The 12,532-nt window shown below is 48.9% G+C and overlaps 1 protein-coding gene across 5 annotated transcripts in view; it reads left to right on the top strand.

The window, feature by feature from the left end:
- INSR (insulin receptor) overlaps positions 1-12,532 on the top strand; it is a 143,601-nt gene that overhangs the window by 102,319 nt on the left and 28,750 nt on the right. For 3 of the 5 annotated variants that reach the window (XM_023244792.2, XM_023244793.2, XM_045053097.1), the window contains exons 8-11: positions 343-593; positions 2,109-2,276; positions 7,080-7,281; positions 8,980-9,015. In XM_023244792.2, the coding sequence (XP_023100560.2) occupies positions 343-593; positions 2,109-2,276; positions 7,080-7,281; positions 8,980-9,015 (657 nt within the window). The remainder of the gene's footprint in view (positions 1-342; positions 594-2,108; positions 2,277-7,079; positions 7,282-8,979; positions 9,016-12,532) is intronic. The other 2 variants (XM_023244797.2, XM_023244794.2) reach the window with 1 other exon arrangement.

Here is a 12,532-nt window from a genome sequence, read left to right on the forward strand (position 1 = left end):
CGCCCCTGTCCTGAAATTTTAAAGGGAGAAAAGGAAGTGGTGATCGTATTCATATTAATCATGATTCCGTCTCTGAAGATGTATCATGTGTCAAAATATGTGCCGAAAAGTAGTCTCTCTTACAGTCTTATCAATAGGCCATCAACTGTTAATTGGAAAATGAGCTATAAGGGAAGTAAGTGGTCCCTTCTCTTTGGGACCTGAGTCATTTTTCCTTGTGGCATAAGATTGTTGATGAACAGGACGCAACCTTATAGGACGTCACTGTTCCCGCCGCATCTCTCCGTGCTCAGAGCGATAGTCAAGAAATGATAACCGTCTTGTCCTGCTTTGTCTTGAAAGCCCTTACCAGAATGTGACCGAGTTCGACGGGCAGGACGCGTGTGGCTCCAACAGCTGGACGGTGGTGGACATTGACCCGCCTCTGAGGTCCAATGACCCCAAGTCGCAGAACCACCCAGGGTGGCTGATGCGGGGTCTCAAGCCCTGGACCCAGTATGCCATCTTTGTCAAGACCTTGGTCACCTTTTCTGATGAGCGCCGCACGTATGGGGCCAAGAGTGACATCATCTATGTCCAGACCGATGCCACCAGTAAGTGTTTGTCATATGAGTTGGAAATCTTGCCTTTAACGGGTTGACACGGTGATGGAAGAAGTGCTTTTTTCTGTGGCCATTGGCTTCTTTTTAAAAAAATTTAATTAATGTATTTATTAGATATTCACATATTTTTGAGAGAGAGAGAGAGAGAGAGAGAGAGAGAGAATGAGTGGGAGAGGGGCAGAGAGAGAGAGAGGACAGGTGATCTGTGCTGACGGCCAAGAGTCTGATGCGGAGCTTGAACTCACCACCTGTGAGATCATGACCTGAGCTGAAACCGAGAGTCGGACGCTCAACCGACTGAGCCACCCAGGCGCCCTGTGTTTATTGGCTTCTTAAAAGAGCCGGGTGCCGGGGTTTATAATTTCAAAAGACAAGACAGTAGCAACAAGTCACTTGAAGGGTGTGTATATATGTATACACATTCTTCCCGTTATGGAAAACTTTCAAATATTCACCAAAGTAGAAGAAAAAGGAGCCCCATGAGCCATTTCCCAGCTTTGACAATTACAGTGTTTTGCCATTTTTACTTCATTGCTGTGTCCCTTCCCCTTCCATTCTGGGGGGGTGGGGGGTAGGTGGGGCGGGCTGGAGTATTTCCTAGTGATTTAGTTGTATTTTCATAAAGCCCAAGTCCTTCTCCTGTTGTGGGGGTTCTCAGCCCGGGGTGATTGGCCCCCCCCCACCCACTGCCGCCCCGGGATGCTTGGTGATGCCTGGAGACAGTTTTGGTTGTCGTGACGGTGGACGCGGGGCTGTGGGTGGAGGCCAGCGATGCTTTCCCTACATCCTGCACAGCAACAACAGAGAATTATGTGGCCCCAAATGTCCATAGTACTGGGGGTGAGAAGCCCTGTCCCAGGGGACACAGCCCAAATTTCATGAGCCAGGCCCGGCCTTTTTGGCTGGTGCCCCTCATCTCGTGTCCTCCAATGATACCAAATGACTCAACAGTTTCTGGAAACTTCTAGCTTCCTCTGCCTTGAGTCTCCCTCGCCCCCGGCCCACCCCCCCCCCACTGAGGGATCAGCCACCTGCATTGTTGAGGGGTAGGTTTTGTGGGGCCCAAAGGTAGTGCATTTTGGGGGACTCTTAGATGAGCCGCCACTCCAGTGATGAGGACGACTGGGATCCAAGTGCTGACGGTCGCCCCACGGCTGGGTTCCATTTGGGGCGCACGTTAACCAGAAAAATGTGAGTTTATTTGTCTCTTCCCGCTATCTTCCTTTTCCCCAGCGTCTTCCCAGTGCCCAGGACAGAGCTTGGAGCCCGGCTGGAGCCCCATAAATGCCTGTTGCGTAAATGAATGAATGGCGATGTGATGTGTGGTATGAGTGGACAAGTGTGCTTGCCGGGTGAACGTCGACAGGCCTCCAGCGTCCTCTGAGGTTCAGTCATCACTGCGGCGAAAATCCGCGTGACTTCTCCAACACGTGTGTCCTCCTTGCGCCCGCCCGACAGCCAGTCGCCTCCTGCTCACGGTGGACCTGTCTCCTTTCTCCTTTGCAGACCCTTCCGTCCCCCTGGATCCTATCTCGGTTTCGAATTCCTCCTCTCAGATCATTCTGAAGTGGAAGCCTCCCTCGGACCCCAATGGCAACATCACGCACTACCTGGTGTTCTGGGAGAGGCAGGCGGAGGACAGCGAGCTGTATGAGTTGGATTATTGCCTCAAAGGTGAGTGCGGGCGGGGTGTGTGGGAGCGGGCGATCTGCTTTGTCCCGCTTCGAGGGAAACATCTCCCCACATCCTGGTTTTCCCAGGGTACGTGTGGGTGTGTGTGCACGCTCACACACTCCACAGCCTCTCATACAAGAACGTGCACACACGTTTCTCAACCCGACGACACCCTGGAGACTCACGTCAAAACCAGATAGCTCTTATACCTTGCCACCATTTCCTTCTGGAATTTTCTCCTCCCCCCCCTTTTCCCTGTGGGGATGCGGCTGTGTTAACCCGCTGGGTTTTTGCGCTGAGCTAGGAATGGAGAGGCTCTTGACAAAGTCAGGGGAGAGTTCTAGCCCCTGAATTTAGACCCTCACGTTTTAAGGACTGGAGACAGCAAGGAGTAGCAATCTGTTCTCTTCTGTGCTTTCCATTAAAAATTTATACTAGTGATGATTTCCCCCCTCAGTCTATAATCTTGTTTACTTAACAGGCTTCATCCATTTGTAGACAAATAGGAAATTATTTGCGCTTCAAACTAGTTGGTATAAATTAGTTTAAAATTATGGGGCGCCTGGGTGGCGCAGTCGGTGAAGCGTCCGACTTCAGCCAGGTCACGATCTCGCGGTCCGGGAGTTCGAGCCCCGCGTCGGGCTCTGGGCTGATGGCTCAGAGCCTGGAGCCTGTTTCCGATTCTGTGTCTCCCTCTCTCTCTGCCCCTCGCCCGTTCATGCTCTGTCTCTCTCTGTCCCAAAAATAAATAAACGTTTGAAAAAAAAAAAAAAGTATAAAATTAAAAAAAAAAATTTTTTTAATGTTTTTACTTACTTTTGAGAGAGAGAGAGAGAGAAGAGACAGAGCGTGCACAGGGGAAGGGCAGAGAGAGAGGGAGACACAGAATCCTAAGCAGGATCCAGGCTCTGAGCTGTCAGCACAGAGCCCGATGTGGGGCTTGAACCCATGAACCACAAGATCATGACCTGAGCAGAAGTTGGATGCTTAACTGACTGAGCCACCCAGGCGCCCCAAATTAGCTTAGAATTTTAATTAAAATTGGATTTAAAAACAAAACAAAGCAAAAAAACCCATCATACTGGAGAAACAGATGTCATTTTCCCCCATTAGTTTTTTTTTTGTTTTTTTTTTTTTTTTTGGTCAGTTTGTTTTTATGTTTGTCTGTATTTATTTTTCTCTAGATTGTTTTAAGTTAGTGATTTCCTCAGTGATTGACCTCGGGGGCAGAGGCTCAGGGACGGCTGGTGAGGCCTGGCCGAGGCCCTGAGCCCACGGGCTGCTCTCGGCTGGACCTCTCGCTCCGGCTGTAGGGCTTTGGGCAAGTCACTGAGCTTGCTTCTGGCTGCCTCCTTTTTGGGAGAAGGGGCAGGAGGCCAGATGATCTCCGGGAGCTGTCCCAGCTCTAAGATCATGTGCTATATGTATGCCTGTGACCTCATTCCCCGCCTGAGCTGAGGGTTGCAAACGTGATTTATCTCCTTCCATGCTTTATATAACTCGAGAGCAAGCACATTCCTCGGCTTAGCTGTGAGCTCTTGGCCCTGCATTCGAGTAACCGAAACCACCAGCTTGAACCACCACCGGCAGTGGCCCCTGATACCTTCTTTGCTTTTTCTTTCTTTCTTTTTTTTTTTTTTTTTTAAAGGGTAACCACTTTTATTCTGGAAGTCTAAATCTGTCATTACAATGTGGCTATTTATTTAAAAAAAAAATTTTTTTTTAACGTTTATTTATTTTTGGGACAGAGAGAGACAGAGCATGAACAGGGGAGGGGCAGAGAGAGAGGGAGACACAGAATCAGAAGCAGGCTCCAGGCTCTGAGCCGTCAGCCGAGAGCCTAACGCGGGGCTCGAACTCACGGACCGTGAGATTGTGACCTGAGCCGAAGTCGGAGGCTTAACTGACTGAGCCACCCAGGCGCCCCAACAATGTGGCTATTTAAACATGGCTTGGGGGGCCTGGGTGGCTCAGCCAGTTAAGCGTGCACTTCGGCCCAGGTCGTGATCTCACGGTTCACGGGTTCAAGCCCCGTGTCGGGCTCTGTGCTGACAGCTCGGAGCCCGGAGCCTGCTTCGGATTCTGTGTCTCCCTCTCTCTCTGCCCCTCCCCCACTCATGCTCTGTCTCTCTCTCTCTCTCTGTCTCAAAAATAAATAAACATTAAAAAAATGGCTTAATTTGTAATGATCACAAAGTTTATGTAATTAAAAATAAACTTACTAAGGAGCAGATTTTGTATGATTCCACTCATTGGAGGTCCCTAGAGGAGTCCCATCCATGGAGACAGAGAGTAGATCGTGGGCCCCAGGGGTGGGGGAGGGGATGGGAAAATCCCTGTTTCATGGGGACAGAGTTTCAGTTTGGGGAAGATGGAAGGTTCTGGCGGTGGATGGTGGGGGTGGGAGCATGACAGTGTGAATGTGCTTAATGCCCCTGAGCTGTACGTTTTTAAAAATGACTAAGATGGTAAGTTTCATGTTATGTGTATTTTACCACAATTAAAAAAATACACACAATAAGTAAGCTTGCTAACTGTGACCGGTCCTGGTTTCCTATTAGTATCAGCTATGTTTCCCGCCCCCCCCCACTCGGCTTTATTGAGGTATGTTTGAGTTGTAAGATATTTAAAGGTAAAATCAGAAGGTAGTGAAAGTGTCCATTGGGATGATTTTGATACACATACATGCTGTAAAGGGATTTTTCCCAGGTAGTTAGTTAATACATCCATTACCTCCCATTTTTATCTTTTTTGTCTGTGTGTCTGAGAACATTTAAGTTCTGTTCCCCTAGCACATTTTAGTTATACACTGCAGTGTTATCGACTGCATTTTTATTTGGGGGGGGAGGGGAGGGCGCAAGTGAGCGAGGGGCGGAGAGAGAGAAGTGGGACTCGCCTGAAGTGAGGCTCGAGCTCTACCCAGCGCGGGGGTAGAACCCGCGAACCGTAAGATCATGACCTGAGCCCAAGTCAGATGCTTAACCGACTGAGCCACCCAGGCGCCCTCAACTGCATTTTAAAAAATTATGGTAAAGTATATATAACATAAAATGGACCATCTTAGCCATTTCTAACTGTCCAGGTCCGTGGCATTAAAGCACATTCGCACTGTTGGGTGACCATCGTGACCATCCAGCTCTAGAACTCTCTCATCTCCCCAAACTCTGTCCCCATGAAACACTGACTCCCCCAGCCCCTGGCTCCCACCATCTGCTTCCCGTCTCTGTGGACGGGACTGTCCCTAGGTGCCCCGTCACCCATACTTTCACTGCATAGTCAGAGAAAAACCACGCGGCGCTAAGTGCCCTGCCGTGGGTGCCAGAAAGGGTAACGGGGGGTGAGGAGCTCTGTCTGACCTCACGAAAGGTCCTTTCCTCTCCAGAAAATTCTCAGCAGCCTCCCTCACTCAGGAAATCCTACCTTTCTCTTCCATTTATAATGCCATTACCAGTCCCTTTAATGGTTAACCCAGCCAGGTTAGTCCGTGTCTATTAATACACGTCCCAAGTATTTTTAAGAGTCCCTTGTAGGCTTTCACAGCTGTATAAATACTTGGGCTTCCGAGTGGATACTCAGCATTCACGGGAAGGTACTTGGAGCCCATTGTCTCCAGGACGCATTCAGGGGGAGAAGAAAAATGCTCAGGAGCTCCTGGGAGGCTGAAGGCAGGATAGGTGAATCCCAGGGCCCTTCGTGGATTGTGCCTGGAGAAAGTATGTGCCTTTTATGTGCCTGGTTGCATCAGAAGTGTGGCTGTGCCCACACGATGGATGGCAGGCACCCCTGGGACCGGACTCGGGTCAAGACACAGCCAGGGTGGCACTTAGCAACTTTGGGGGCGCCTGGGTGACTTAGTAGGTTAAGGATTCAACTTCAGTCCCAGTCGTGATCTCGCGGTCTGTGGGTTCGAGCCCTGCGTCGGGCTCTGCACTGGCAGCTCAGAGCCTGGAACCTGCTTCGGATTCTGTGTCTCCCTCTCTTTTTGCCCCTTGCCTGCTCATGCACTCTCTCTCTCTCTCTCTCAAAAATAAATAAATTTCCAAAAAAAAAAAAAAAAAAAAAAAGCAACTTTGTGTTTTTAGGACACTACCTTCCAGCAGTTGGTGTTCGTTCGTTCTTTCTCTTTCTTTCTTTCTTTCTTTCTTTCTTTCTTTCTTTCTTTCTTTCTTTCTTTCTTTCTTTCTTTCTTTCTCTTTCTTTCTTTCTTTCTTTCTTTCTTTCTTTCTTTCTTTCTTTTCTGATTCCTTTTTCTGTGCTTATTTTTTTAAAATTTTTTAAAAATGCTTTTATTTATTTTTGAGAGAGAGAAACAATGCAAGCAGGTGGGCGGGCTGTCTTTCGGCATGCCAAGGAAATTCCTACCGCAGGGCCTTTGCACTTGCTTTTTGCACCATCTGAACTGCTCGCACCAAGGTATGTGCATAGCTCACTCCTTTACGTAGTTTGGGACGGCTCAGCGGTCGCTTTCTCCGAGACCACCTCATGAAAAACAGCACCCCCAGGCATCCTGTGCCCTTTTACCCTGCCAGCTGACTCACGGCATACGTATTTATTAGTTTATTGTGGATCCCTCCATCCACATGCACTAGATTGTAAGTTCCATGAGGCAGGGTCATGCCTACTTACCTTACGGTCTCCAGCCCGATGGGATTATGGTGTCTCACAGTTTCTGGAACACACAGACCTGCACAGCTGCCCCGTGTGCCCAGCCCCTCTGAGAAGACCCCCCCCCCCCTTTGCTGTGTGTGTGTTGTGGGGTCAGGCGGGGAGAGATCTCAGGCCACCTGCTCTGCCCGTCTCTAGGGTTGAAGCTGCCTTCCCGGACCTGGTCCCCGCCGTTCGAGTCCGAGGGCTCCCAGAAGCGCAATCAGAGTGAGTACGAGGAGTCCGCTGGCGAATGCTGCTCGTGTCCCAAAACCGACTCTCAGATCCTGAAGGAGCTGGAGGAGTCCTCTTTCAGGAAGACGTTCGAGGATTACCTGCACAATGTGGTTTTCGTGCCCAGGTCAGGACTTTTCATTGGCTCGGTGTTGGGGGTCATTCCCTGGGGAACGAGATGAAGTGGGCACCCAGAGGGTGGGCAGGTAAAGGGGGAGATTCAGGAGAAGCCTTTTCAGGAATAATCACCCCAAACGGGGAAAAGTTAAAAAAAAAACAAAAACAAAAAAAACCCTCAGCATTTGCTCCCCGACGTGGCCCAAACCCTTCGTCCCACCCGTGGGCTGCCATCTGACTTCCCAGACGAGCTCCGTTAGATTATTGAGGCACACCCCTGAGGAGGGCCCCCCGGGCCCGTGCTCCTTGTTCATCTATGCCGCTGTCTCATCCTTCTGGAAATTTCTACGGCATCTTCAAAACCTGGAGGCTTCTCCTGTTTAAGGTTGGGTTTCCTTCGGTGCATGAAGGGACTTACTGACATCCCATCCGATGTGAGAGGGTTTGCAGCGAAAATGACTCGAGGCTAGTCAGCTGTCTGCAGAGACATTTAGGTACATGGCACGTTTCTTTCGAGGCCTCAGGCTTACTTGTCCGGCAAGTGCAGATAATCACGGTTCCTATTTCCTAGGACGGCGAGAGCACGTGAGTCACCCAGGCTTCTCAGCCTTGACACTCTCGGCGTTTGGAGCCAGCCCCCTCCTTTGCCGTGGGACCGTCCCGTGTGCTGGGGGATGACAAACAGTATCCCTGCCTCCACCCCCCCAACACCAGCAGTGCTGCGTGCATCACAGGGGTTCGTGACTCTTTGCAGTCACTTCGTTTATTTTTGAGAGAGAGAGAGAGAGAGAGAGAGAGAGAGAGAGAGCACAAATGGGGGAGGGACAGAGAGAGACACACACACAGAATCGGAAGCAGGTTCTAGGTTCTGAGTTGTCAGCACAGAGTCTGACGCGGGGCTTGAACCCACACACCGTGAGATCATGACCTGAGTGGAAGTCGGACACTCAACCGACAGAGCCACCCAGGGGCCCCCAGTCGCTTCCTCTTTTTTGGATCCAAAGCCTGGGTTTCTCAGCTGGAGAGTCCTCTGCCCCAGGTTACGGCAGCCAGTGAGCGACCGTAGGCTGTGAGCCACGTCCTCCCTCACTCCCCTTACAGACCTCGGCAGATGGGGTACCCAGAAATATCTGAGGAACAGGGCCATTTCCAAAGTGGATCGAAACCCCAAAACGCTGACACTGGGATAAAGGAAGACTCTAAAACGGCTCCTTTCAAATGCCTGCCGTCGCTCCTTACGCAAATAGAAATGTCTCCAGAACCATCGAGATGTGACATTAAAAAAAAAAAAAAATCTTTCTTGTGTTTTTCCTCGGTGACCCCGAGTCCAAAAGAGTGCTTCATGGCACAGCCCAGGCATTGAGGCAGCTACTCTTTTACTGGTTAAAACCAAAACGCTGCTGGGCTCGAGCAAACAGCCGAGTCACCTGTGACGTTTAAATGTGATCAAGTTTGACATCCGAGGGGGATCCCGGCTGGCCGGGTCTCTGGCGGGTACTTTCTCTGATTCCTGCCCCCGCCCCCCTTTCTGTGTTCTCTGCACCTGCTGGAGAAGATGTGATTCGGGCGTTGGGATGAGTGGTCCATGGCGAAGGGCAGGGCGCCCTTGGTCTGCTCGGAGGAAGTGTGGCTCCCAGAGTGTCGGAAGGAAGAGGTCTCTCTGAAGGAGTTCTGTCTGTCCTCAAAGCGGTTGGTTTTGTTTTCACAGAAAATCCTTTTCAAGCCCTGGTGCTGAGGACAGTAGGTATGACTCACCTGCAGAATGTCTGCGTGGCCACTGGCAACTTCTCGGTGCAGGGCCAGCCGGCCAGACAGGGCAGGAAGCATGCTGTGTGCCTTTGAGACTCCAGGGGCCTCTGTGGCTTGATGCATGTGACAGTCTGCTCTGCCCTTACCAGAGGCTTCATGAGTCCATACGTCAGCTGCCTTCACCCCGAAATGGGATCTGGGCATGAATGTCGGGAAAAAAAAATCTTCACTAACACACTCTTACTAAAACACAGAATCAAGGGCGCCTGGCTGGCTCAGGCCGTAGAGCATGTGACTCTTGATCTCCCGGTCGGGAGTTCAAACCCCACATTGGGCACAGAATTTACTTAAAAAAAAAAAAAACAACAACAAACACACACACACACACACACACACACGAGGGAGGGGGTAATTTGTGGGTACCTCTGAGATGCCACACATCCCCCTCCATGCATCCACCTGCTAAATGTTAATTTCTCAACATCTACGGTGTAGACAGAGCCTTTTGATCTGGGGTGACAGGTGCAGGATTGCGGGCATGAGCAGAGGTGTGCCGTATCACAGAACCCCACTGAGGACAGGCAGAGAGATGCCAGGGAAGGGCAGGGCCTCAGGATGAGTCACGGGCTCTTTGGGGGCAGGGGGAGACCAGAGGGGAGGCTAGAAAGGCAGATCAGGGCCATGTGGAGGGATTTCATTGTCTCACAGTGGGTTCCCTTGTTTATTTTCGGGCATGTGTGCGTGGCCCTGGTCTGACCTCTAGTGGCCACTTGGAATATAATCTATAGAAAAGAAAGGCCTAGAAATTTGAGGCTTTGGTCCAGACCCAGGTTTCTCAAGCTCAGATGTACTCACATTTAGGGCCAGATCGCTGTCCGTTGTGGGCCCGCCCTGTGCATGGTGGGGTGTTGAGCGGCATCTCTGGTCTCTGGGCTCACAACGCCAGGAGCGCACTTGTCCCTGAGCAGTGACCAGGGGACCAGTGTGAGCCTGTGGGGTGTGTAGGCAGTGGACACTGAGGGCCCAGACTGCGGGTAAAGGGGAACCACTGTGTATACATTCAGCTCATTTGATGAGAACCTTCCTTGTTTCCCATTGTTCAGACACCAGTTTCTCAGTAGTTACCCACGAGGCACCAGCGTCCTGGTCAGCTGGCCCGTTTGTGCCTGGATGGAAGTGTTCTGAATCTTGCTGACATGGGTCTATCTTTGGTTTTCACCCAAGAATTTCACTGGTCTTTTGACCCAACAGAAAATCATAACACGTGCGCCCCCAAGGAGGGTTCGTTTTCTGACCACACGTTTTCTGACTATGGTAAAGATTAAAAATTGACCTCAAGCATTTGAGCAGAGAACTTCCTGGTGATTGAAAGTCAATCACTTTGATACCTTTTGGGAGAAGCAGACGTGGAGAGACTTTCATGAAAGTCCATTTGGAGAAGAGTGGAAATGCGAGTATCACATACCTTGAACTCGTAGAATATCGCCAACACTGGGCGTCGATGCAAGTTAGTAGCCTCCAGTGATTTTGGAAGTTAAGAAACAACTTAAAAAGGTGAAAATACAAATTGTAGGGGAGGGGAAATCAAGATCGCTGAACTTGTAAATCTAAGGATGAAAATCACAAATAATTAGAAGTAAGGCAGGAGACAGAAAACTAGGGTCGAAGGAAGATTTTCATGTTGAATTTCCTGGACAGTGTTGCGTTCTTCAATTTGAAGCTTTCGGTGAAGAGGGAAGTTTTAATTTGATCTGATTCTAGAAGTGGAAAAAATTAAATATTCTAATCACCTTGGAAAATGACTAAAAATTACAGGTCAAAACCTTAAAAAAATTGTGTCACAAAAAAGCCCTAGACCCAGAGAGTTTTACAGGTGAGTTATTTGAAATTCTGAAAGAGCAGCTATTTGCTGTAATATAGAAACTTCTCAGAGCATACCAATCTATGGAACTCTTTCCAGGTTGTTTTATGAAACTAACATGATACCCCTTAGCAGACACAGATGAAGATGCTACATTAACAGAAACCCCAGGACCAGCTAATGTGAGACTTTAGATCCATATGTCCTGATTGAAACAGCATGCTGACAATTTTGTTTAACTCAGAAGTGTGACGATGGTTTACGATCAGGAGATAGGATAATTCATCAAGAGGTCCAAAGAGGAAAATCGTATGATAATCTCATTCAACAGTGTTAATTAAAAATTCCTAACTGAGGGGCGCCTGGGTGGCTCAGTCGGTTGAGCGTCCGACTTCGGCTCAGGTCATGATCTCACGGCTCGTGGGTTCGAGCCCCGCGTCAGGCTCTGGGCTGACAGCTCAGAGTCTGGAGCCTGCTTCCGATTCTGTGTCTCCCTCTCTCTCCGCCCTTAACCCACTTGCATTCTGTCTCTTATTCTCTCAAAAATAAATAAACAGTAAAAAAAATTTCTAACTGAGGGAAACAAGAAGAGGCTTCGTATAAAAGTAGGAGTGGAATGCTTCTGCCACAAGGTATTTTCCAGATGAAACCAACAGCCGAGGTAACATTGTACTGAAATGCTCCCAGTCATAGTTAGAAGGAAGCTCCGTGTCACCGTTACTAATTAACATTTTCCTGGGTATCCAGCCAATGCAATAAGATACAAAATAGAAATTAGAATAGTAAAGAATGGATTGTGGGAAATAAGGTCACTTGTGTTTGCAGATAGCCTAGGGCAGGGGTAGACAAGCTACCGTGTGCAGGCTGGCTGCCCGTTTTTGTCAATGAAGTTTCATTGGAATGCAGCCACACCCATCTGATTATATTTTGTCTATGGCTGCTTCCAAGCCACAATAGCTGGAAAGCCATTGAAAGTTGAGTAGAGATGTGGACCGTGTGTCCTACAAAATCCAAAATATTTACTTTCTAGCATTTGCAGGAAGAGTTTGCTGACTCTTTTTCTAGTGTGTTCCTTGAAAACCCAAGAATATCAACTCTGACGCTCTTAGAGCAGAGTTTGGGAAAGAAAGCTACAATGTAAATAAACAAAAAGCCAGTAGGTATACTAGCAATAGTTAGACTATAAAAACAGAATATGAAAAAGAAATATGGAGTCTCTTGGTTCAAAATCTGAAACGAAACGAAACCCCAGGAAACCCTGTAAGCCTCAGTATTGATGTGGTGGTCCTGAGGTGCAGTTTTGAGGGGCTGCTGGGGAGACCCCAGGTCAATACAAAGCTCCTGGAGAGCAGTTTCGCCATAGGGATGAACAGATACAGCCTAGTGATTTCTCTTCTAAGAGTCTACTTTTAGTATCTAATAAGACAATCAGACAACGATCGAAGCAATATTTACCATAACAAAAAAAAAAAAAAGAAAAAGAAAAGAAAAAAAAAACAAAACCTGGGACACTTACGCAGGCATGCCTCAGGGGCATTGCGGGTTTCGTTCCAGACCCCCGTGGTAATATCGCAATAAAGCAGGTCACGTGAATTTTTTGGTTTCTCCGTGCATGTAAATGTTACGTTTATACCACACTGTAAGTCTGTTG

Source organism: Felis catus, chromosome A2 (assembly GCF_018350175.1).
Source record: "Felis catus isolate Fca126 chromosome A2, F.catus_Fca126_mat1.0, whole genome shotgun sequence".
Taxonomy (NCBI): Eukaryota; Metazoa; Chordata; class Mammalia; order Carnivora; family Felidae; genus Felis; species Felis catus.